The 26,303-nt window shown below is 42.1% G+C and overlaps 1 protein-coding gene across 1 annotated transcript; it reads left to right on the forward strand.

The window, feature by feature from the left end:
• Positions 1-11,388: 11,388 nt before the first annotated feature.
• Positions 11,389-22,043, forward strand: tmem38b (transmembrane protein 38B). Its single transcript, XM_072453173.1, has 6 exons — positions 11,389-11,532; positions 18,494-18,650; positions 19,465-19,649; positions 19,731-19,818; positions 20,222-20,339; positions 21,157-22,043. The coding sequence occupies exons 1-6, from the start codon at positions 11,409-11,411 to the stop codon at positions 21,430-21,432; spliced, it is 948 nt and encodes a 315-aa protein (XP_072309274.1). The 5' UTR covers positions 11,389-11,408; the 3' UTR covers positions 21,433-22,043.
• Positions 22,044-26,303: the final 4,260 nt, after the last annotated feature.

Here is a 26,303-nt window from a genome sequence, read left to right on the forward strand (position 1 = left end):
TGAAAAACATGAGTGTGTGCACAGTGCAAAGTGATGTCCTAACAACCTTTACCAAAGTGAGCAACGTCCCGGAGATGGCTTATTTGCCCTGTCTGCGCACGTACATGGGGTAATATATACAAGCATGCACACTGGCATGTCAGACACCTGCAGGGCATAAATCAGTGGCTCACTCAGGGCACGGAGCCCCTCTCCCCCCACTACCTCTCTTCCTCCTGCACAGCAGCAGCTGGGGGTTAGTAAGACCCGGGGGGATGTCTGGCGGGTCAGCTTTCACCAAAACACTACTGATATAGTTAACAAAGGCTGCTATTGGGGTTCTGCAGAGGCCTCAAAAAGTCAGCAGTTCATTCATCTGCCTATTTCTGAGATAGACAGTGAACTGTTGTCTCTCATTACATTCCCAAGTGAGGAGAAAGGCCTGTCTGATAACATCTATTTTGGAGCCAGACAGTTCATACTTTTCTTGTTTTGGTTCATGATCATAAGATTATCTACTTTTGAAAATCAAAAGCTTAACCATCTTTGTCTCTTTTTCATCTTGGAAAAGCGTGTATGTGACATCTGTGTGAGCAGTAATCCCTCAGTATTACTGGTGAAGGACACATGCCGCAGAGAGCAGACCCTGTGCCCATCTAAACCAACACAGTCACTGAGCATCATCTTTGCATGTCTGGACATGTCTCACAAGAATCTGTGTAATGTATTGTCCAGGGCAGACAGAACTGCTTTTGCACCTCTCTAAGAGGCGCTGGCCCCGACGAGCCCTTTCACCTCCCTGAGCCAGCAGGGCGGCGCTCAGTGTGGGAAAGCCTGAGGAATGTCTTAAGAGCTCCCGCAAACAGAGCCTTCTACAGGTACTGGAGCAGATAATGAGGCTGGAGCATCATACACTTGTGTTTTTGTCTTTTTAACACTTGTGTCTCTGTGTTGTGGGCATCACATATTCCTCATCAGTGAGCAGTGAGTATGCAGAGAGAGAGAGAGAGAGTAATCAGGATCAATTAGCCTCAAGCACCACAGTAACTCTCACTCTCCAGTTCATTAGTCAGAAAAATGTCTGAAGCACTGTCTCAATAGACCAGTTATTATCACAATAACTGCTATTGTATTGTTTTCACAACAGGATATAACAGATGTGGTCTTAACTCTAGCAGGGGACATGCTCATCTTCCTGTGAGCTTGGCTTTAGGAGCTGAGACCTCATCATCACAGCGTTCCCACCAAAGCTCACAATGCTCTTTTCTCTTTCAGTTCAAAGCACCGTAGCCTTTAGCAGTTTTCTTCTAATCCACCTTTAAGTGAGCTCCAACTTGATTCCAATGCAAGGTAAGAGCACTGAAACACTACAGATTTGTAGACCTTACAAAGTTTCAGATTACATTATACCTACATATAATGCCTGGTGAAAGTCGTAAATCAGCTTCTATCAGCATCCATCTGCTGGAGGTCAGTGGAGCAGTGACCTCTTTAATGCCAAAGTGTCTTTAATGTCTGCTTTTCTCTTTGACTTTTGACCCCAATGAACAAATATAGCCCATAATTCAGAAAGTCAACATTTCCACAAACATTATACAAAGCAAAGCCTTTATTATTCCTATCAAAGCCGTTGAGCACTTTCAACATCTCTGACGTGCTCCTTCCAGATTTAGACAACACCCAGTTTTGGGCGAGTTTTCCCCAAATGATACGGTCCGTCTCGGTGAAGGGTGCAAACGGCACATGTGCAATTTGTAGGAGTCCGGGGTTCATGAGGTTTGGGAAAGGGTGTAGTGCACATTCCAACATAAACGTGTGTGGATGAGGTCAGGGCTCTTAAAAGAGGATGATGCACTGAAGATGGGCTGTGCATTCCTTTGAGGTGCCATTATACAGGCATGTCACTTTGACCACTTCCTGATTGTGACAGGAAACAACGGCTGCGTCCGGTGGGATCCAGAGGAAAACGGGACAGGACTTTCGGAGGAAACATTTTCGCAAAGATCAGTCAAATGACACAACACTGTTCAAATAAACTAGCATATAGTATATATAGCACTACCTTCAAATCTGCCCTTTGACCTTTTAAACATAAGATAATTGTTCTTGTTGCTAGAGGCTGAAGAAGCAATGGAAATAGTGCTCTCATGTTGATTCAACAGTTCCAGAAATACACCAATCTTACATTTGGACCGATCCGAATGGGAACAGCTCAAGCAGCACAGTATTTTACTTTCTGTTTAACTGGTTGTTCAGTTGAAATAGTCACTTATATTTGACAGTTGTGACCATGATTGAGAGTCTGAGTCGCACCAAACTCCAAATTCCAATAAAAGACTAAGTATATTATAATAATGTGTAATCAAAGAGGTGAAGTGAGGCTGAAGCCGGTGTCGAAGCTAAACCATAATTCGGTTACACACATAATCAAGGCTCGATTATCTGTTTATAACACGGCTACTAATTTACCAGAGTGACGCCAGGCACAGTCTCCCTCTGTGGTCAGTCTGCAACACAGAGCTAGTATTGCTTACCTTGCATAACAGTAGAGCTGGGTTGAAATAATCAATTTTCCAATTTTTAATCGATTCGCTCATTAATGACCGATTATCGATTCGTACGTCCAAAGATCGATTTTTTTTTTTTTTTTTAAATTAGTTTTTTTTTAATTAAAATTCTTTTCTACATTTCCCTCAGTGAACTTCAATCTACCTTCAAGAAAGATAATTCAGGACTCCTGGATTATCTTTCTTGAAGGTAGATTGACCCTTAACCTTTTCATCAGTCGTCCATCAGTAACTACCAATACTTGTTTAATATTGATATAATAACATTAATATGTTGCTTCTCTACACAGTCATGAAGTGAAGGAAACGGTTCAAATACGTTTTTTATTTTTAGTAACATTAACCCCCGGATCGAATCGAAATCGGATCGAATCGGAGCGAATCGGATGGAATCTGAGAAATCGGATGAAATCGATTTTCAAACGTAAAAATCGGAATCGATTCTTGAAATTTGAATCGAAACCCAGCTCTACATACCAGAATATAATAAAGATATATGATCACCTAAGATTGTCCTCGTTTTGAATTATATTTGACAATAAATGAAAAACATAACCAGGTGTAACTTAGCTGTGTTTGCAGGAAGTATGAGATCATAAAACCCACCACACGTTATCCATTAACTGCCAAACACTGTCGGCAAACCTGAATGAGAGTTTCATGTGACTTCCCAAAGCAATACTTACATTTGAAGCATTATGAATATTCAAACATCGATCTGAAATATATAAGAATAGACTGTCTTGTGCCTGTGTTTAGAGTCGGCAGCTCAGAGCCTGTGGAAATGTCTCCGGGGTGAAAGGTTTTCTGCCAGACCCAGAGGCGACCCATGTCCCACATACATCTTGTTTCCTGAGGCGGAAAACAACAAGCTGACTCACCCGCTGTCCTTCTCTGTACATTTATGAGATTCTCGCTGCAGTGTCCCGTGTGCCACCGTCCTGGGTCTATTTCCTCCACTGAGAAAGCTGAATAAACACTCAATGAACCAGTCAAGCATATGTGGATCATGACGCTGTGAAGTAAAGCACCCCACAGCTACTTGCAGCTTAACGGTTGGGCTCCCCCGACAATGTACATTTACGGACAATAATCAGATCAGCCTGTTTGAGACCTCATTAGGGTGTCGCCAGAAACAAGACCCTCCATTTAAAAACAGTGTTGACTTCTTAACATGCCTCTGACAGCTCTTCCAACTAAAATGCAGTTAAGACAAATATATTTTAAACCATGCTAAAAAATAATAATAATAAAATGTTATCCCAGAATAGCTTTATAGGTTTATAATTCTACTTCCTGGTTGTAATTTATGACATCACACTAGTCACCCAGCAAACACTGGGCCAAAGTTCATCTAATGTCACAATGTTTGTTTGTATTTGACAAAAAAAAACTAAGCGGACATATTGTTTTTGTTGAATTAATGTTTAGAGTGTCAAATAAAATAAATATTAAATAAATATGTTGTGTAAATTATGCATAAACTTTGGATGGAATGATTTACAACAGGTATAAATGCACCAAATACAGTCAAAATTAGAACATCATAGAAACTTGTCAATTGCACTTTAAACAATACAAGTAGTAGAAGGTGGTCTGGCTCCTTTTTTTTGGTTTGTTATTGCCTTTTTTTGTTTGTCTTCACCTTCTGTGCCGGAGCTGACCAGTTAACTGATTACACTAGACTCAATGTGGCACATGAGGAGAAATGGTCAAGGAATGAGTAGATTCTAAGACAAAACTATTCCAAAGAGAATAATGTTGACCACAAAACCGAATAGTTTGGAGATGTTTCTAATTATACTGGGCCTTGTGACGATGCAGTGTCACTGCCAAACACAGCAGCATTAGACCTCAAATATCATCTAACATAACGTGCTGCCAATGCCTTTAAGACTAATGAGACTTTATAAATAGACTCAAGTTGGCTGCTACGGTGCTATGCTATCTGAAAGCACCTCATTTTGTGCATCTTAATTGTCATAATAGTGAAGAATCTACTTAAGACTCAACTGTAGAGATCGACCGATATGTTTTTTGTTGTTGCTGATATCGAAATCCAGATAAAATGAGATAAGCCGTGCCGATGTTAGGGACGATTTTGATCATTTTCTTCAAATTGTTTGTATGAATTTTTATAGGAACTCATTGACAAACTTGTTTTACGGCAAACAAAGAGGTCAGAGTGTCACATTTATGCAGTACACTCTTCACACTTAAGTGTTCAGATAAAAACATAATATATATTGGCCTCTGCTGATGATTCAAGGCCAATAGTGAAATATATTGGCCTATATCCGTCGGTCTGTACTCCACTGTTGTCCAATCTAGTTCGACCAGAAATATTGAATTCTTTTTGAGGATGAAAACAAAATACAGTCTCAGGGGATATATATTTTTTCATTGGTTATAATCTTTTTGACCTGTGTCTGTGCACTTGGAAAAGTTATAATGAGGCGCATGTATTGCACAGACTAAAAGGCCCCAGTGGGTTGACCTTTGAACCTGATCGTAACCATGGTAATCAGTCATCTATGCACACATACAACCACTGCAAACCTTGTTCCCAGTTTGTGCAGTATTTTAGCTTGTTTGTAGCGTTAAAGGTCAATAACGTTCCTCTCAGTCAAACATTTAGAGCTGGACGCAGACTTCAATGATGAGATGCTGTTATGTTTGGGACATTTCATTGCTTTGAACACTTTTCTGGCTGGTTCCTGGATGTGTATGACTCAACCTGAAATACTTTGATAACAGAACATATGATCCATAAATACCTGGATTTATTATTGTCCGTCAATGCAATGACAAGCACTTTAGGCCTTGAACCCGTGGGACTTTTCTGCTTCTAAAATATACAGGATTTATAGGACATTGAATTGAAGAATTGAATGGTAGTGTAACAAAGTAGTCTAATATTAACTGCTGACGTCAGGGCAGGGTTTCAGTATTAAAACATCTCAACGCGCTGCCCACCAAGACAAACAAAGGAGTGCTTGAAGCGCTCGGTTAGATCTGTACACATCACCCAACTATTATTTTATCATCTATCCATATTTGGAGACAACATATTAGTGGTCAAAGGTCACTTCACTCTGAGCTTCAGAAAAGTTCACTGCTTACTAAAAGTAACTAAGCATTTAACAATAGCCTTTGAGAAAGAGGTCATGTGAGTTCCCTGAAAGAGTCACTATCTTTGTAAATCACAAATTCATTTCTAAGGCTGTTGCACTTCTCATACAGAGTTCTTGTCAACTGCTGCCACCTACAGGCGTTGGTCAGGAGTTGCCTAATAGCCGTATGTAATTTAGAAATATTTTCCAACATTATGTGATATGAGGATTTGTATGAATGAAACACACACCATTGTCTCATTGCCTGAATTGTAAAACCAGAAAAGTCTAAGCTATAACTTTTAGGGCATTTTAATCTAGAATACCGGGGGGGAAATATGTTTTAATGATGGTGTTGTTGTTTTTTAAGGGGGAAAAGACTGAACCACTGTCATGATCTTTAGCACCTTAAGAGGTCAGAGTTGTGTTCATCAAATGTTTGCTGTGTCAGACGCTTTGTTTGACTCACTCTGTTTAGGACACGCCTTGTTTTAATTACTAGTTTGTCCTGGGCTGTAACTTTGTATATATATATTTTTAATTATTGTGGTTTGGTAAAAAACAAAAGGCGCTCAACGTTCAAGCACAAAACAAAATTAGAGATATATTTATGTTTTTTGACCAGGTGTAGAAGCAAAGGCTTATTGTGGCTTCCCTTCCCACATTGGTGGACATTTGTCATTTTATAGTACACAAGCGACAGATCATCAACACAAACAACACTAACACTGGACAGTCTGCTCACAAGTATCCTCCACAAGCATTCCAAGTTTCACAACAACAAAACTGCATTTTTGTTCTGCTAAATGTTTGTCTATGATTATTTTTTCTTAAAGATACTTTTAAACTGAAATAAAGAAGTGGCATTTTTTAATTTGTCGTAACAATTGTTCCATAATTTAACTCCTTTACTTGACAAACATTGTTCCCTCAGCGTGGTTCTCACATAAGCTCTGTCAAACATACACGCTTTGATTATGTTTAACTAAATACATAAACTTAGCAGTATACAGATCTACCAAATCATAAAATTTTAAAAGCTTAGATTGAATGAACAAAGGGTGACTCGGCGAGTTATAAGATGCATGATTGATCAGTCGAATGGGATTTTTTTGTAGAATAAAAATTGGTTTGGTTCTAGTTTTGTATGTGTTTCCCCAGATCTCAATACCATATGTTAAATATGGTGTAATGAGAGAACAGTAAAGTAAATATAAAGTATTTTTGTTCAAAATATACTGCAATTTAGATAAAATTGCAACAGTTTTTGACACTTTTTTCAGTACATTTTGTATATGTGTTTTCCATGTAATTTTGCAATCTATGATTACGCCAAGAAACTTAATATAATTGACTCTTTCAATTTCATAACTATTTATTTCAATTTTGATATCATTATCTACATGTTTGTTACTGAATACCATAAATTTAGTTTTATTCAAGTTTAATGATAATGTATTTCATGCAAACCAGTTGTTTAGTTTATGCACTTCTCTCTCCATCACCTTCACCAGCTCAATAAGATTATGACCCGAGCAGTAAACTGTGGTATCATCTGCAAACAAGATATCTTTTTGGATATCATTTATCCATCCATCCATACTTTTGGGGCCAAAACCGAGCCTTGTGGCACCCCACAATCAAAGAGGTGAAGTGAGGCTGAAGCCGGTGTCGAAGCTAAACCATAATTCAGTTACACACATAATCAAGGCTCGATTATCTGTTTATAACACGGCTACTAATTTACCAGAGTGACGCCAGGCACAGTCTCCCTCTGTGGTCAGTCTGCAACACAGAGCTAGTATTGCTTACCTGGTATACCAGAATATAATAAAGATATATGATCACCTAGGATTGTCCTCGTTTTGAATTATATTTGACAATAAATGAAAAACATAACCAGGTGTAACTTAGCTGTGTTTGCAGGAAGGCCGAATCTACCACGATGAGATCATAAAATGCACAGATAATAAAATGTTGCTGACTTAATTCCATTTTCAAAGTCTCAATTGCTTAAGGTGTTCTATGTCTCACTGTTCTTGTGTCGCTCGTCTCATTACACACTGTTTTAAATACATTTTGAAGAATGTATCAGATGAAGATGGTCACTAATATCAGTCATTAAAAGATCTCTATCAATTTGACCAATTTCATTTGTAAATATGTTCTCAATTAATGTAGCTGATTCTGTTGTTATTATAGTTGGATTTACTATTACTGGAAATAATGTACTATTATAAAAAAAAGTATTGACAAAGTCTGTGGTTTTCTTGTGTCCACCTGGGTCAACATTACTTATTTACAATTGAGTGAAACATATTAGATATAAACTCATTCAAATGATCCAGAGAAGAACCAGGTGTTCTATTTATGCAACAGACAGTTATTTTGTTTTGTTTCTCCATGTGAATCTCAACCGTGACACACTCAACATTAACATTAACATAACATAACACTAACATATTATCAACTGTAGTAGACATGCTTTCTATACCATTACAATGCAGAATCTACAGACTCCACCTCCTCTTCTGTCTTTTCTATTCATTACAAACAGTTCATGTCCTTCCAGTTCAACAGCTGAGACTATTATAGAGCTAAAAGTGCTCCAGGTCTAAATAGCGGTGCCTTAAGTATCTGTCCCAGAGTCTTGTTCTCTTTCACTCTGATGCTTCACTGGGACATCGGCCTCCTTTATCTGATTCAGAACTTATATGAACTAAACGTTCTCAATTTTACAACACTAAATAATACATTTAAAACAAACTGGATCAAATCTAAAAAAAAAACTCCATCTGGAATATCCAATCCAATCCAATCCACTTTATTTATATAGCACGATTTATACAACCAGAGGGTTCCAAAGTGCTTCACAGCAAGATAAAAGACTACAGAGGCAAAAATAGGATAAAAGTAATAAAATAAGATATAAAAACCAAATCAAATAGAAAATTAAATCAAACAAAACACACTATATTTATTTCCTCATTATATCTTCTCAGAATTAAGTGGACTGAATTTTCTTCTCCTTTGTAACTATAATGTTGACAAAATACCAGTAAAATGATCTGCATTATATAAGTTATACATAAATTATTCTTATATACAAGCATAATTTCTCTCCTCATAACTTTTTTTTATCTGGAATAACAAATACATCATATACAAAAAAAAAGTCCTTACTTTATCCTCATTGGTTAAGAAAATCCTACTGGTGGGTCAGCTTCTTGACAGTAATGGACATTTCAGGTTCAATGAATTCAATCTTAAATACAACCTCGCTGTGACTCCTAAAGAATATACCATTTGTCAACTTTTTAAGACCACTGCTATTGATGAAAGTACGTCCACACTGTCTGTGACTGACACCGGAAAAGCTTGTTTTACTCCTGTAAAACATAAGAACAACAGAAGAATACGTGCTTTTTTTCAACACGATGTTGTCTCTCTGTCCGTGGCTATTTTCTACTGAAGAAACTTTGTCCCGGACATTATATGGAAAAAAGGATGGACTTTGAATCAATGTTTTTTTTAAATAAACAATAAAATGAAAGATGTCTCTTTTAAACTAATTCATAGAATTTACCCCATTAATCAATGTATGATAAGATATATCAAAACAATTGACCCTAACTGCACTTTTTGTAAAAAATAGCCTGAAACAATTAGTCATCTTTTTTGGAATTGCACTATTATAAAAACCTTTTGGAAAGACTGTTTACAATTTATGGCACTTCACATTTAATCCAACTTTAGATTAAAATTTGAACATATAACTTTTGGTTTTCATGGCATAAATGTGGACTATAGAGAGAAAATGGCAATCAATCCAATTCTTTATTTGGCAAAGTTCATTTTAATCGTCAGTATCCATTTTCCCCCTGTCCTTATTAAACAAAATCATATTTGCTCACCATATCCAAAAGTTTAAACCCAAAAGCCATTTCTACTTGTTAAAACGGTATGTTTTCAAAAGTTTTTCATGTATAAAGTCTAATTGTAATATGTCCCCCTGGCATTGTTGTTGTTGTTGTTTTATGGCGGTTGGCATCCGAGTGTCGCATTACCGCCAGACTTTATTCCCCAGATTTTGTCGTAGCCCCAGATTTTGTCGTAGTCCTAAAAGTTGTTCTTCCAGTGCTTTGACCTCCAGTGCTTTGACAAAGCCCAAGAGGTCATGAGATGCCTTTGTCATTGTATCCTATAGAAGTTCTTCCTCCCCTCAGACTTTGTCGTAGTCCTTAAAAATTCTTATTCCATTGCTTTGGAAGTACAAAGCCCATGAGGTCATGGGACGTCTTTGTTGTTTTACAAAGCCCATGAGGTCATGGGACGTCTTTGTCGTTGTATCCTTTAGAAGTCCTTCTTCCATCACTCTGTCGTTTCTAGGCCCATGAAGTCAAAGCGCGTTAGAACATCCTCTTGCTCCTCATCCTCGGCTCAGTCTCCAACACCCCCCACCTCTATAAACGTTTACCCAGCCCTGCGCTACATAAGTAAGCAACCACAGCCTGACACAAACCCTGTGACTGGATCGCCAGAACGTTCCGCAGATTGAACTCCCGCCCATTATTCCGAAACCACAAGGCCAACCCGGTTCTTTCCCTATCATAAGCCTCACAGCAAATCAGCACATGCTCGACAGTCTCTGGCACCCGACAGTGACCACACAGACCGGTCGGATGTTTGCCTATCCTACTCAGTGACCAATTGAGTCCAGTATGGCCAATCCTCACGCGGGCGAAGGCCCTTTCCTCCCACGCGTTCCTGCCCATAGACCTGCAAGGACCCACACTACCCTGTATGTGATAGAGATGCCGTCCAGTAACACAGTGGCTCCAAAATTCCTGCCAAAGGCCGACCACATGACTCTTGATAACGGGCCTGATTTCAGACTTGCCCAACTCAACCGCCACATCAATTGATGGCCGCCGAAGGGAACGTTTAGCCAGTGCATCAGCCATTTCGTTACCATCCACCCCCACATGCGCAGGGACCCAAATGAAGGAAACCCTCACATCCTTCCTGGACAGGGAGAGCAGCAGACAGAAGATGCCATTCAACACATCCTGTCTGCAATCCGATTTCCCAGATTTAATGCTTTGCAATGCAGAAAGGCTGTCAGTTGTTGTTGTTGTTGTTGTTGTTGTTGTTTTATGGCGGTTGGCATCCAATTGTTGCATTACCGCCAGACTTTATTCCTCAGACTTTTCGTAGTCCTCAGACTGTTGTTGTTGTTGTCCTCTTCTGCTTCTTCTTTTCTCCTTTAACGGTTTATTTATAAATGTTTTGTCATAAAGAATTCTGAGAATAAAAAAGATCAAAACAAGGTTTGGAGCACATGTGTCAGCAGCACGTTCACTCATCTCTCTGTGACTTGTGATTGGTCATTCCGTCTCAGACGGTCCAATCACAGAGAGGCTCCGCCTGCCACGTCACTAATGGCGGAACGCGGGGAGGAATTCCGCGTATGCGCCGAAAGCTGGCGGCGGTGGCCATCCTCTGACCGTAAACATACGGAACTGTTGCTCAGCGACGAGTCGTAATCTTCCAAGTGAGCGCCTGCCCGGGCCAGTCTGCAGCTCCCATGTTCCGCACTGGGCTTTAGAGCCTGGCTCTGGTGTGACAGGCGGATGGACCAGTGTCTCCCGGATGCTTTGAACTGGACCAGTGCTTTACTTTGGGTGACTTCAAGAGCCTGAGGACGATCCAAACAGCGCTCTGCTAGAGCAGGTCGCACTCTAGTGCAATGGAGCTGCTTCAAACGCTTCATGTGGATGAGTTGGGCCACGCGCTGGCAAACTTATCCATGTTCCCTTACTTTGACATGGCGCATTACATCGTGTCAGTGATGTCCCTGCGGGAGCAGCCAGGTAAGCAGCACACACAAGGTCCAGCAACAAGACAACACAATGTCCAGCAACAAGACAACACAAGGTCCAGCAACTACAAACACTACAGCTGCAGACACTGAGACTCCCCCATCATCGGATTATGTATTTCCTTTATTGTATTGACCACACGTCATTGTCTCTTTATGTGTAATTGGACTAATTATTTTTTTTACAAATCGTTATGTCCTTTACAAATAGTTGCAACTTTGGGCTTCTGGCCTATACCACACCCAGAGTTGTTGCAGTATTGTTATAGCAGGTTATCAGATTACTGCGAGTAAGTCAATAATCAAACTGATAACTACCACTAGAGTGTTTCCCGATGTTCTTTCTCATATTAAAGTATAAAGACTAATGTCTTAGAACAAAAGTATGAGTTATGTCACACCAAAGGGACAACATACACCAAGTCCAAGGACACTACACACACTATTGTTGTACAGCGTGTTTGGATCGAGCTCTATTTTAAAACGTGCCTCATGAAGAATTTGAACTCCACTGAACCTGTAAACCCTGTGGATGTCCCTGTGGATGTCCCTGTGGATGTCCCTGTGGATGTCCCTGTGGATGTCCCTGTGGATGTCCCTGTGGAGATGTCCCTGTGGATGTCCCTGTGGATGTCCCCGTGGAGATGTCCCTGTGGATGTCCCTGTGGATGTCCCTGTGGATGTCCCTGTGGATGTCCCTGTGGAGATGTCCCTGTGGATGTCCCTGTGAATGTCCCTGTGGATGTCCCTGTGGATGTCCCTGTGGATGTCCCTGTGGATGTCCCTGTGGAGATGTCCCTGTGGATGTCCCTGTGGATGTCCCCGTGGAGATGTCCCTGTGGATGTCCCTGTGGATGTCCCTGTGGAGATGTCCCTGTGGATGTCCCTGTGAATGTCCCTGTGGATGTCCCTGTGGATGTCCCTGTGGATGTCCCTGTGGATGTCCCTGTGAATGTCATTGTGGATGTCCCTGTGAATGTCCCTGTGGAGATGTCCCTGTGGATGTCCCTGTGAATGTCCCTGTGGATGTCCCTGTGGATGTCCATGTGAATGTCCCTGTGGATGTCCCTGTGAATGTCCCTGTGGATGTCCCTGTGGATGTCCCTGTGGATGTCCCTATGAATGTCCCTGTGGATGTCCCTGTGGATGTCCCTGTGGATGTCCCTGTGGATGTCCCTGTGAATGTCCCTGTGGATGTCCCTGTGAATGTCCCTGTGGATGTCCCTGTGGAGATGTCCCTGTGGATGTCCCTGTGGATGTCCATGTGGATGTCCCTGTGGATGTCCCTGTGGATGTCCCTGTGGATGTCCCTGTGAATGTCCCTGTGGATGTCCCTGTGGATGTCCCTGTGAATGTCCCTGTGAATGTCCCTGTGGATGTCCCTGTGGATGTCCTTGTGGATGTCCCTGTGGATGTCCCTGTGAATGTCCCTGTGGATGTCCCTGTGAATGTCCCTGTGGATGTCCATGTGAATGTCCCTGTGGATGTCCATGTGGATGTCCCTGTGGATGTCCATGTGGATGTCCCTGTGGATGTCCCTGTGGATGTCCCTGTGAATGTCCCTGTGGATGTCCCTGTGGATGTCCCTGTGGATGTCCCTGTGAATGTCCCTGTGGATGTCCCTGTGGATGTCCCTGTGAATGTCCCTGTGGATGTCCATGTGGATGTCCATGTGAATGTCCCTGTGGATGTCCCTGTGAATGTCCCTGTGAATGTCCCTGTGGAGATGTCCCTGTGGAGATGTCCCTGTGGAGATGTCCCTGTGGATGTCCCTGTGAATGTCCCTGTGGATGTCCCTGTGAATGTCCCTGTGAATGTCCCTGTGGATGTCCCTGTGGATGTCCATGTGAATGTCCCTGTGGATGTCCCTGTGGATGTCCCTGTGGATGTCCCTGTGAATGTCCCTGAGTTCACTCTCTTGGCCCTGGGTCCCCACAAAGGCCCTTGATCTGCCCCTGTAATTACTGTATCTATATCTATGTTGTTACTCCATGAATGAATAAGACTTGTTCAGATTGTCATGCTCACTCTGGAGGGTCTATTTGTAAGCACACGGTGGGAACGCCCAGAGTCAAAGTTTCATTGGGGTCAGGGCGGGTCAGGGCGGGTCAGGGCGGGTCAGGGCGGGTCAGGGCGGGTCAGGGCGGGTCAGGGCCAAATGCTTTTGTTCTTTTTATTAGGCCCGAGCGCCACAAGCTGGCGAGAGGCCTATTAATCTCGTAAGGCCGTGCGAAGCACGGCTGCGAAAGTGCGCACGTAGTGCGCACGAAATCGAGCGCGAAGCGCTCGCCCACTTCCAAACACTCACTAACGCACTCCTTCACTCATGCACGCCCCGTGCATACTAATTAGTAGTAGGAAAATGGAACATTACCGTTGTAAACGGGCGAAGCCCGTTCAAAAGTGCGCACTAAACGAGCACTTTACATTGAGATGACGTCATCCCCATATAAAGCACTCATTTGCGCTAAGTACCTCACGAATACGTTCCCCATCTCTTGCATGTTCCGTGCATATAAGCATGTAATGCAAAAATTGAACATTATTACTGTTCAGAGGGCCAAAAACACAAAGTGGGCGGAGCCCACTCAAAATTAACGAAAGTACCCGTCAGTGACCAGGGACCCACACCATGAGGTAGGAAAGCGCGAGCGCTTTCCGAAAATGTATAGTTTATGATATTTGAAAAATGGGAAACATTGTTTTCGCTTCTTCTTCTTCTTCTTCTTCTTCTTCTTCTTCTTCTTCTTCTTCTTCTTCTTCTTCTTCTTCTTCTTCTTCTTCTTCTTCTTCTTCTTCTTCTTCTTCTTCTTCTTCTTCTTCTTCTTCTTCTTCTTCTTCTTCTTCTTCTTCTTCTTCTTCTTCTTCTTCTTCTTCTTCTTCTTCTTCTTCTTCTTCTTCTTCTTCTTCTTCTTCTTCTTCTTCTTCTTCTTCTTCTTCTTCTTCTTCTTCTTCTTCTTCTTCTTCTTCTTCTTCTTCTTCTTCTTCTTCTTCTTCTTCTTCTTCTTCTTCTTCTTCTTCTTCTTCTTCTTCTTCTTCTTCTTCTTCTTCTTCTTCTTCTTCTTCACCACCACCACCACCTCGGGACCAACCCCCCTATTTTGCACCCAGTGAACATTGACGAAAAGTCACAAAAATGTTCACACCTCTAAAAATCGTGCCTCTCTACATTCTGGCTATTTCCCTTTTCTAAAATAAAAAAATTGGCGCGTCAGCGCCCCCAAATGTACCAAAAATGCATTGAGAGATGGGAAATGACCCAAAAAAAATCTGATCGTAGAATCATGAAATTTGGCGCAGAGGTAGATGGTGACAAGAGAAGTAAAAAATATTATTACGGCAACGCCGTCTGCCCAACCAAATGTTGGCCATATTGCTTCAAAAATGGCTAAACATGACTTCGGAGTTTTTCCAAACGTCGTACTTTTACGAACTCCTCCCAGGGCGTTGGCCCTAAAAAGCTATCCAAATTACATTGATACCTGTCACGGTCTCGGTGCGGCGAAGCCGCAAACTGTAGCTAGAATTTCAGAAATCTCCCATATTTAAAATTTCGGCCGTTTGCGCAGATAAAGTCCGAATTGCGTCAAATTAGAATCAGTTGTTAAACTCTTTGCCCTAAACCTACTTGAAGTGAAATAAATTCATTTGGCGCCACAGCGCCCCCTACAGATTTTATATGGAGGTTAAATGTTTAGTTTTGCGAAATTATATGAAATTTGACACACAACTCAATTTTAGCATCCCCATCAAAAAAGTCAATGAGACCCATGTCATAATATTTATGGCGCCGTAACGATGACCGAAACCTTTCATGTTATTCCAATGGGGAAATCGCCAGAACATGTTTACACTTTAGACTTTCACAAACTCCTCCCAGGGCGTCAGCCCTATTAACCTGAAATTTGGTGAGACTCATCTTCAGGACCATCAAAAGTTATCCACATTTTCATTCAAAGAGTCACGGTGTCTGTGCGGCAAAGCCGCACATTTTGCCAAGAATTCAAAATAAAATTGCTTTTTGATGGTAAAACAAAGGGGAGAAGATGTGACAGCGTCACAGATTCAGCAGTAGGCGTAATAAAAGGACAATTGGGGCGCGTTAGCGCCCCCTCCTCTTGCGGCGTGGCGGCGGTGTGGCGGCGGCGTGGCGAGGGCCGATCATTGCCGCTTGCGGCTATATTTTATATTATTGTCACAAATACACCACCCACAGTTTTCTGTAGATCCTGTATCATATACAATTCACTAGGAGTCTGTTAGAGCCTTTGTTTTTCTCTTTAGTAAGATTGTAACTCTTCAGTTTGTAACAGTCAGTGTAATCCCTCATTCTTCCATCAGGAGTCCAGGGTAGAACACTTTTAATGGTTGTCATGTGGACAATATGTTTGGAATTGAAATGTTTCGACTTCCATTAGAAAATGAATGAAGTCAAAACGTCTTAATTTCAAACTATTGTCCAGAGCTTTTGAAACGTTTTCTAATATTAAGTCTGTGTCTAAAGTGTGTGACCTGCTTCTCCTCCTGTTTTGACTTGTAAATGTCACACAGCACTTTTCCATTCCTAAATGTAAATTGGTTTATGCTTGATGCCTCTGAGAGTGCTCTCACCGCACACTCCAGTTTGTTTTAGGTTGAATCTGATGACGTAGCTGCAGTGTTTACTCTGAACCTGTGTGATTTGTCTGTGAGCTGCAGAGCTCAGGCAAGAGCAAAATGCTGTGGGAAATGTCACCACATTCAGCTCTCTGACTCTAACAGTGCTTTATATTAGCGTATGTCCTGTATCTTTCACATGCATAGTTTGCCTGACGTAGTGATAGGTAAACGTGTATGTCTAATGTAACGAGAAGCCACACGGAGTTCTCTGCAGGAGTCCATAATCTTCATGTAATCCTCAGATTAACAGTATGGCTCTGTTTGGCTCCAGAACAACCTGAAGTGAACTCGGATGCAGTGAAACTCAGTGAAACTCAGTGAAACTCAGTGAAACTCAGTGAAACTCAGTGAAACTCAGTGAAATGGTGCACATTGTACATGACTAAATGACTAAATGTCCACACAAATGTGAAAACCTCAGAACTGTCTGAGGGGTAAAAGGATTGGCTGTTGGCCGTTGAGCAGTTTACCTGGAGCGCACTGATAAATGATTGTGCTCAACTGTAAATACTGCTGAGTCGCACTTTGAACTTTATGCTTTTGCGTACATATTACACACATGAGCTAATATTTAAACTAGTGTAACAAAGGCCATGTTCAGAGTCAAACTCGCGTCTGTCGTGTCTCAGAGCTTAAGTAGAGTTACAGTGATCATACCATCTTAGCTCTTTGGCACTTGCATCAACAGTAACAGGGCGTGGCACATGGTAGAAGAATGACCCTTAATACCTCTGTCCCAGACGGTTGGCAGATAACAGTCTCAACTGTGGGTCCCACCCTTTGGGATCACAAACTGTACCTATGATGTGTTTCTATAACACTAGAATGCACTAGTCTCTGAGAGCTAACTATTTATTCATTTGAATTTTTAAAAAGCCATCTGATCTTTTTCTGTGAACTTTTGCTTCAGATACAGGATCAAATCCTAGAGACAAAAGCACAATTTTAAAATGATATATTGACTATAACATTACATAACACTATAACATCTTGCTGTAAAATCAACAAACCAAAGAATAATTTTATACTTAGACTATGTCCATGACACTGCACAAGAGAGAGGTGGATTTAGTGCAGATATGATAGTGTTATATTTACACAACAGCATCAAGACACAAGCTCTACTTGTGTGCTCCCTGCCCTAGCACCAAAGTACATGTTAGTGCCTAAAGAACCATCTCAGACTCTGAGGACCTCAGGGACCGGCCTCCTGCTGGTGCCAGTGTCAGGACTAAACATGGACCGGCTTCCTGCTGGTGCCAGTGTCAGGACTAAACATGGACCGGCCTCCTGCTGGTGCCAGTGTCAGGACTAAACATGGACCGGCTTCCTGCTGGTGCCAGAGTCAGGACTAAACATGGACTGGCCTCCTGCTGGTGCCAGAGTCAGGACTAAACATAGACCGGCCTCCTGCTGGTGCCAGTGTCAGGACTAAACATGGACCGGCCTCCTGCTGGTGCCAGAGTCAGGACTAAACATGGACCGGCCTCCTGCTGGTGCCAGAGTCAGGACTAAACATGGACCGGCCTCCTGCTGGTGCCAGAGTCAGGACTAAACGTGGACCAGCCTCCTGCTGGTGCCAGAGTCAGGACTAAACATAGACCGGCCTCCTGCTGGTGCCAGAGTCAGGACTAAACGTGGACCGGCCTCCTGCTGGTGCCAGAGTCAGGACTAAACATGGACCGGCCTCCTGCTGGTGCCAGAGTCAGGACTAAACATAGACCGGCCTCCTGCTGGTGCCAGTGTCAGGACTAAACATGGACCGGCCTCCTGCTGGTGCCAGTGTCAGGACTAAACGTGGACCGGCCTCCTGCTGGTGCCAGAGTCAGGACTAAACATGGACCGGCCTCCTGCTGGTGCCAGAGTCAGGACTAAACGTGGACCAGCCTCCTGCTGGTGCCAGAGTCAGGACTAAACATAGACCGGCCTCCTGCTGGTGCCAGAGTCAGGACTAAACGTGGACCGGCCTCCTGCTGGTGCCAGAGTCAGGACTAAACATGGACCGGCCTCCTGCTGGTGCCAGAGTCAGGACTAAACATAGACCGGCCTCCTGCTGGTGCCAGTGTCAGGACTAAACATGGACCGGCCTCCTGCTGGTGCCAGTGTCAGGACTAAACGTGGACCGGCCTCCTGCTGGTGCCAGAGTCAGGACTAAACTTTGACCGGCCTCCTGCTGGTGCCAGAGTCAGGACTAAACATAGACCGGCCTCCTGCTGGTGCCAGAGTCAGGACTAAACATGGACCGGCCTCCTGCTGGTGCCCTTATAATCATGTTTTGTCTCTTGTTCATGCAGGGGCGATGGAGGTGTCCCGGGTGAGTCCGTTGGCCTGCTGGTTCAGCTCCATGCTCTTCTGCTTTGGAGGGGCCGTTCTCTCGGGGGTCATGCTGGCCGAGCCCCCTGTGGCTCCGCTGTCCAATGGCACTGGTGTTCTTCTGGCCACAATTACCTGGTAATTATAAAGCCTGAAAAGAGCATGGGCCAAGTACCAGAAGAACTACAAGTGAATTAATTAAGGAAAAGAACCACTGGTTAGTCATTGGGAATAATGCTCTTAAGCATGCAGCGATGGAAAGTACAAAAGTAAAAGTTTTACAAATCTGTACTTTACAGTGGATAAAAGTTTTACTTTTACTTCACTAGATTTAAGAGCTGTACTTTCTAGCCCACTACATTGTTGAACTGGATTGAAGTAGAAAGTACTTTTAATGTGGTTGAAAGGTTTTGTTTAGGAACCAGGACTAGCAACACAAATATGTACAAATATTCACTAGAAAGATTGGGAAATGTCTTCAGATTGCTGCAAAAATCAGTCTCTACTTTTAATACATACATTTTTAAATGGGTACCTCTTTACATTTACTTAAGTAGATTTTTATATGCCATACTTTTAATTGAGTGTTTTTTTGCTCCTGTTTTTGTACTTTTACTGTAAATTAAATCATATTTAATATAACGTTTCATTGATAGTCTTATAATAATGAACAACATCATTAATGGAATCAAAACTTATGCAATACAAATAAAACAAAAAATATAGCATTTATTACATAATGTAATACGCATTTTGAAGGGAAAAATTATACTTCTGTTTTTTATGCTCAATACAAAGACAAATACTTGTCTTTGGTTCCCTCTACTGGTGCCTTTTAAAATGGCTGCAGTCATACAGTTGAGCGCCCTCTGCTGTCGAACACTGAGTCATGACATGAGATTTGAGTTGAGTGCTTTACTTGAGTTAATCTGCAGAGTGTGTTATTGTGCAGGTACCTGGTGTTCTACTGCCCCGGGGACCTGTTGTACTGCTGTACCGCCCTGTGGCCCCTGAGGCTGGTGTTGTCAGTAATGAAAGAGGTGACGAGGACGTGGAAGGTGCTGGGAGGAGTGTCTCAGGCCCACATGAAGTACAAAGACAGTCTGCTGGTTATGATTGCCATTGGCTGGGCAAAAGGTTTGTAAGATCCTGTTTACTTTTCTGCAAACAGTAAAGAGTAACGCCATTTACAATACACTGAAACACTATGTGCGTCAGGGGCCGGAGGAGGCTTGATAAGCAACTTTGAACAACTTGTGAGAGGCGTGTGGCGGCCAGAAACGAATGAGCTCCTCAAAATGACTTAGTAAGTGCCTTACTTAAATTAGGGATGTCAAGATGAATCTGTTCATCGATTATTGTGATCTTTCAGGACACAGTATACTTGCACAGTAACTTAACTTTACAGATCATTTCATAAAGAGCAGTGGTGATCTATTAGACAATTTCAATAAGAGAAAGTATTTTACAGAGTTTTTTGGTCACGGCATCAATAATCGTGTGTAATTGTTGAATTGTGGTGTTTCTTATGAACAATTTGATATCATGACGTCCCGAATAAAAAGTGGAATGCAATAAAATATTTCAGTTGATGCATTTTACTAGTGAATATGCACAAATCTAAGAGGAAAAGTATTTAGAATCTAAAACGTCTTAATATATGATTTCCTCCGGTTGGTCTGAAGATGATGTTCTTGTCCCTTGTTAAGCCCCACAAAGATCACGCTGATCGGAGCGGTGCTGTTCGCTCTGCAGCAGACCCAGTACCTGCCTGTACAAAAGCACATCTTGATGCTCATCTATACGGTCTTTATCGTTGCCATCAAGGTCAGTGAAACGACGACTTAAATGTTCTGTTGATTTTGGTTTGTAAACTCAGCGTTGCAGAATCTGGTCGATTGTATTACGATCCAAATTGTACACACTTCAGAAGGGTGCCAACGTTATTCCTTAATCCTCCTGCTGTTAAGAGGCACTTATTCCCTCCGACCCGTGTCCTCGTCTTCTTGTGACCTTTCTCTCTTTGGCGTTTTTGAAGTTGGGGCTGTGGTGACTCACATATCGCTCGTATTACCCGTAGGGCCGCGGCGTTTGCATCATTTTCATCAGCTTGCATCACCCTCTCTTCTCTGGGAAACTTGTGCTCTTGACGGAGACACAGATAAATCTGGCATGTCTTCTTCCCTCCGAGTCTGATCTGTCAAATTAACGCAGAGTCATTTCATCAGATCGCAGAGCTTTGTCCCAGCCCTTGTTTATTAGTTTGCCCCACTGAGGTTCATTTGCTTCTTATTTAATCCATGTTTTAATGTATTCATGCACTTTACAAGCAACTAATAAGAAACAAATCAACCAATTACCCACTGGGGTTTGTGAAAGTGCAATTGTAAGAGAGACGTTTAAAGTTTTCAGCATATCCAGTTTTCTACTACTGTTAAACGTGGGATTGAAAAAGGATTTACTGATGAAAAGTTACAATATCCTAGACAATATCCTGACCCCTCTCAGGCATACTTGAAGCTCATACAGTTCCATTTATCGCTTTATTGCCTCTAAGAAACGCTTTTGAACCATGTTAATGCTTTAGACGGTGCATTTATGAATTCATCCTCGTTGTGCGCTTTCTTTTATTCCCCCTGTTCAGTCGAGAATGATGCTGACCGGCTCGTCCGCCTCGCCCTTCGCTGCCATCGAGTCCATCGTCTACAAGACCCTTTTCATCGGCCGCTCTCCGTACGCCGCCCTCACCGCTGACCTCCAGGACTCGTGCACGGACCGAGATGCCTCCGCCTCCCCCGGCAACGGACGAGTGGCGAAAAAGCACGCCGCGGCCTCTCGAGACGTCGGGGTGAACGGATCGCTCGGAGCCAAAGACGAGACGGAGAGGGAAGGCACAGAAAGCAGCAAGAAGTCCAATTAGTCGCCGTTTGCCTTTTTAGCTTCTTTTCAGCTTCTTTTCAGCTTCTAGTGACACTGCAAGGTTATTTCTGAATCACTCACAAGTCAGGGGTCACGTGAACTTCTCAGTCTCTCTTAGCTTTTACTTCTTTTACTTGATTCACCAAATATAATAATGCTTTAACTGGCCTGCCTTGCTCGTGTGTGCGGGGCATCAGCTTCTATGATTATTGTGATGTTTAGAGACTTGTTTAGCGGTTTGTACGTCTCAAAAGAGACAATGCAGCTTAAAATAGAGTTATATTATTTATTGTTTTAGCAATCTGCTGTTTATCCAGGGCTGAATACAATTATGAATGACTCGGTTTGGGGAACAGTGCCGATCAGGTGATTCTGATCTACGAGTGACCGCGAATGTCTTTCTGCTTCGTGTAAATGCTATATTTCTTACAGAGAGAACTATTTTAAACATGAGAATATATTCTATCAGATGTTTTATTCTATTTATACTATTCCAACTGCACTCTTTTGTGTGTGACATTTCCAAAGGAAGACATTTGATTGTTTTCTGTTTCCTCGTTCAATGCTTTGAATTACAATTGAAAGCATGAGAATAAAACACTTGCACAAGCACGTTCAATGGCACCGTGTCTGTTTAATGACTCTTAAGTTGCCCTTAGTTCAAATCAAATCAAATCAATTTATTTTTGTAAGGCCCAAAATCACAACAACAGTTGCCTCTGAGGGCCACAGGGAGAAATGAATCAACAATGTCTGTGGTGGCGATGGAGTCAGACAATGTCTGTGGTGGCGAGGGACGATGTCCCAGGGTCCTCTGTCCTTAGACTCTCCTTCTCGGCCAGGAAAAACTACAAAAAAAAACCTCTTTGGGAAAAAAGCGTAGAAACCTGGAGGAGTTCCAGTGAAGGAGAGATCCGACTCACAGACGGACAGACGGACATGAGGGAGACTGGAGCTGGACCCACTCTTCAGGCAGAAGAGGGACCGTCGGAGGCGAACTGGAGCCACTCTTGAGGCAGATGAGGGACCGTCCACACAGGGCAGGGACCACTTCACCAGGGGAGGGGCATCTGGGTCCACAGGTCCTCAGGAGTGAGAGAAAGAAAAGAAGGCGGTGAACAGTTTGCAAGTGGAATCAAAAAATAAATATTGTTTGATAGCATAAGTAGTCAGAAGAAGAAGAGGATAGTGCTCAAGCTGTCATACTTCCCCCAGCATAGTTACTCCTAGGGCAGCATAGCTAAAGCTGTGGGTTTATGTTTCTGTTCCTAACTAGTCTGACCATAAGCGATTTTGAAGAGGAACGTTTTAAGCCTGGACTTAAATGAAGAGACTGTGTCAGCATATTTAACATGGGTCGGGAGCTGATTCCATAACACAGGAGCTTGGAAGCTAAACGCTCTACCTCCTACAGTACTTTTAGAGACTCTTGGCACCACCAGAAGGCCGGCATTCTGAGAGCGAAGAGCTCTGTTTGGATGATATGGTTCTATAGCATCTTTGAGGTAGGATGGGGCCATGTCATTTATGGCTTTGTAGGTCAAGAGTAGAATTTTGAATTTGATTCTGGACTCGACGGGGAGCCAGTGAAGAGACTTCAGCACTGGCGTAATGTGCTCTCTTCTTTTTGTTCCTGTTAGTAATCTTGCTGCTGCATTTTGAACCAGTTGAAAGCTTTTTATGGAGCTTTTAGGACACGCTGCAAGCAGGGAGTTACAGTAGTCTAATCTAGTCAAGGTTATTCATAAATATGAGACGTTCTGTAATTGCAGAGGCTTAAGACATGTTAAACTCCTCTTAGAAAACATGAGCTTGTATAGTTTAAAATGCAGTTCTATTCTGTAATCTATACATTCTATTTAATCCAAGCGTTCAGTTCGAAAGGGATAATAATTTAAACACTTACAGTATTTTAAAGGTTGAGAGCGAGGGATTACAAATACAAGCCAGTAAAGATAATGATAGTGAGTAGCTACAAAGCACTGGAGTGTTCAGAAGTATAGCCTCCAAAGAAAAGCGTTGCATCAGGCTAACATCAGCACCTGATTGATACCTCAGCCTCTTTAAAAGCTGCTGGAAAGAGAGCATCCCAAATCCTCCCCAATTCTCATCTATGTTACCAAAGACAGCACTGAATACTCCAGTGAATACAAATCATCAGCAGACGGGTGTCAACAAGAAGAGAGGAGAGGCTCAAAGGCGATCAAAAGCCACACTGTTTTAGACTGATGTGCTCTGCTTTAACGTGCCTCTGGTTGCCAGCCATTTGCATGTCAGTAAAGGCTTTGTATATCAAAATGTGGGCTTCAAATGCGTCGTGTTATATGTTTCTGTGAAGTTGTGGAATTTAAGATGCTCACTTCCTCTTGCCTGTACAGCCAAGATAGAATATAGAGGGAGGAAGAGTCTGGATCCAACTCGAGCTCAAAGCCTACACTACACATGCAGCTTGATGACAGTTCAAATCAGGGACTCTATCATTTAGCTAATGATTAATACATAACTGAAATTGTTATCTATTGTAAGATAGTTTATAGTTTTAAAATGTTTATTCTATCTGTTGTTGATACAGGGTGCAGAGTCTGGCTCAACATCAAAGATGACGCATAAATATGGACAGGGTTTGTAATATTTGTATTCCATATTTTCCAAGTTTCTCAAAATGTTGGTTAAGGGTCACTCCTATCCCAGTAAAGAGTAACAAATTTACTCTTTAAAATAACATGTACACAAATAGTGCAAAATGGAATGTTTTTTTAAATGTGTACATTCATTTAGCCTCTAATGCTGTGAGTTTGCAGGACTGAAGTTTGACCACTTGGTGGCATACGGAGGCGTTGTCTCTGATGGCTTGATGCCTGCAGAAGCTGACAGTCTGCCTGGCCAGCAGCTGCAGGCAGGAACAGGGGCAGGAGGAGACCTGATGCAGAGCCAATAGCAGCAGTAGCATGTGTGTGTCATTAGAAAGTGGCTCAGTGAAGCTCAAAGTGACAGTACCTTTGGTTTATAAGGTCATGTCTTTGGTTTCTCGTGCATTTTCATCTATAATATTATCTGTATAACCTGAACATTTCTGAAAACCACTAATTGTTGAAACATGGGTCTTGTGTGGGCACGGTGCTTTTACTTTTGACACATTTGGTGAGGAGAAGAGCTCTGGGACACAGGCTCACTCACGCTTCACCAACAGTCACGTGACCTCACTTCACCCTCCCAGACCTCCCAGGGATTAGAAACCTACACTTTCCCCACTTCTTTTGTCGTTACTACACTGCCTGTCCAAAAAAAAAAAAAAATTGCCACAAAAAAGAGGCACACGCTCTAATATTTGGTAGCACTGCTTTTAGCTTTGCTACAGAGTGGCATAGTATAAATAAGCAAAAGTAATCCTGACCAAGCCCAGCACAAAGATCTGGAGATGGGTCACGCAGCGACCACTGAGACCAGCGGCATTGAAGGATGGGTCAAATGCAGAGGACAAAATTCCCTATGGGGACAATAATGTACCTTATCCTTAACCTTAGCTTCTGCAATATTAACAGATTTATTTCCATCCAGTGTTGCATTGTTTTTCACCAGTTGATCTTGTCTTGATGATGTGAGAGAGTGACCGCTGCACAAAGCCTTCTCCAGCCCAAACACTCAGATCTGTAGTACATTAGTTTCATGTTTTTTGGACATGCCGTGTATAGTAGTAGTAGTGTATGTAGTGTGTTAGTACTGAACACACGGTGGGCCGCTCTGCAGGGCAAATGCCACAGCTTCGTGTTGTGTTTAGGAACAACAAAGTCTAGTTACAAGTTACAAGTCAAAATAAGGAGGGTCAAACTTGCTCACCTTGCAAGTTCGGCCTACAAACACATATTATACATTTAAAAAACTGTTTGTACAAAGTATGCTGGTACTACTTGTCATTTGAGCTAGTTTTTACAATAATTTCAAAGTTTAGTTGAATGGCTTTGTGAGTGATGAAATCCAAGAGCTCATTAGCTCTCAAGTGAGATGAAAGAAAAGGCATGATCAGTGTGGGACCACACAGGAAACTCTGGTTAACAACAAGAAAACCAGAGGGTAGAATTGTTGTCCTGTCTTTTGAATGTAACCAAATATATAACGCTATTCACAGTACAATAAACAGTTGGTGTAATATTTACATTCGCACGCCACACCTTGTTCTTCTCATTTGGATATTCAAATTGCCTACATTTTTTGATAATAACAAGCTAGATATAGTAACCAAAAATTACTTTTTTTATACTATACTATTCAAATTGTCCTGTTATCGTCCTATTATAGTCCTATTATAGTCCTGTTAAAGTCCTGTTATAGACCTGTTATTGTCCTGTTAGAGTCCTGTTATAGTCCTGTTATTGTCCTGTTATAGACCTGTTATTGTCCTGTTATAGACCTGTTATTGTCCTGTTAGAGTCCTGTTATAGTCCTGTTATTGTCCTGTTAGAGTCCTGTTATAGTCCTGTTATTGTCCTGTTATAGACCTGTTATTGTCCTGTTATAGACCTGTTGTTGTCCTGTTAGAGTCCTGTTATAGTCCTGTTATTGTCCTGTTATAGACCTGTTATTGTCCTGTTATAGACCTGTTATTGTCCTGTTAGAGTCCTGTTATAGTCCTGTTATTGTCCTGTTATAGACCTGTTATTGTCCTGTTATAGACCTGTTATTGTCCTGTTTGAGTCCTGTTATAGTCCTGTTATAGACCTGTTATTGTCCTGTTAGAGTCCTGCTATAGTCCTGTTATAGACCTGTTAGAGTTTTGTTTTGGACCTGTTAAGAGTCCTGTTATAGTATTGTCCTAGTATAGTCCTATTAGAATCCTGTTATAGTCCTGTTAGAGTTCTGTTATAGACCTGTTAT

The sequence above is a fragment of the Eucyclogobius newberryi genome, unplaced genomic scaffold (assembly GCF_026437365.1).
Source record: "Eucyclogobius newberryi isolate DKJ021-1_F unplaced genomic scaffold, fEucNew1.0.hap1 SCAF_2, whole genome shotgun sequence".
NCBI classification, from domain to species: domain Eukaryota; kingdom Metazoa; phylum Chordata; class Actinopteri; order Gobiiformes; family Gobiidae; genus Eucyclogobius; species Eucyclogobius newberryi.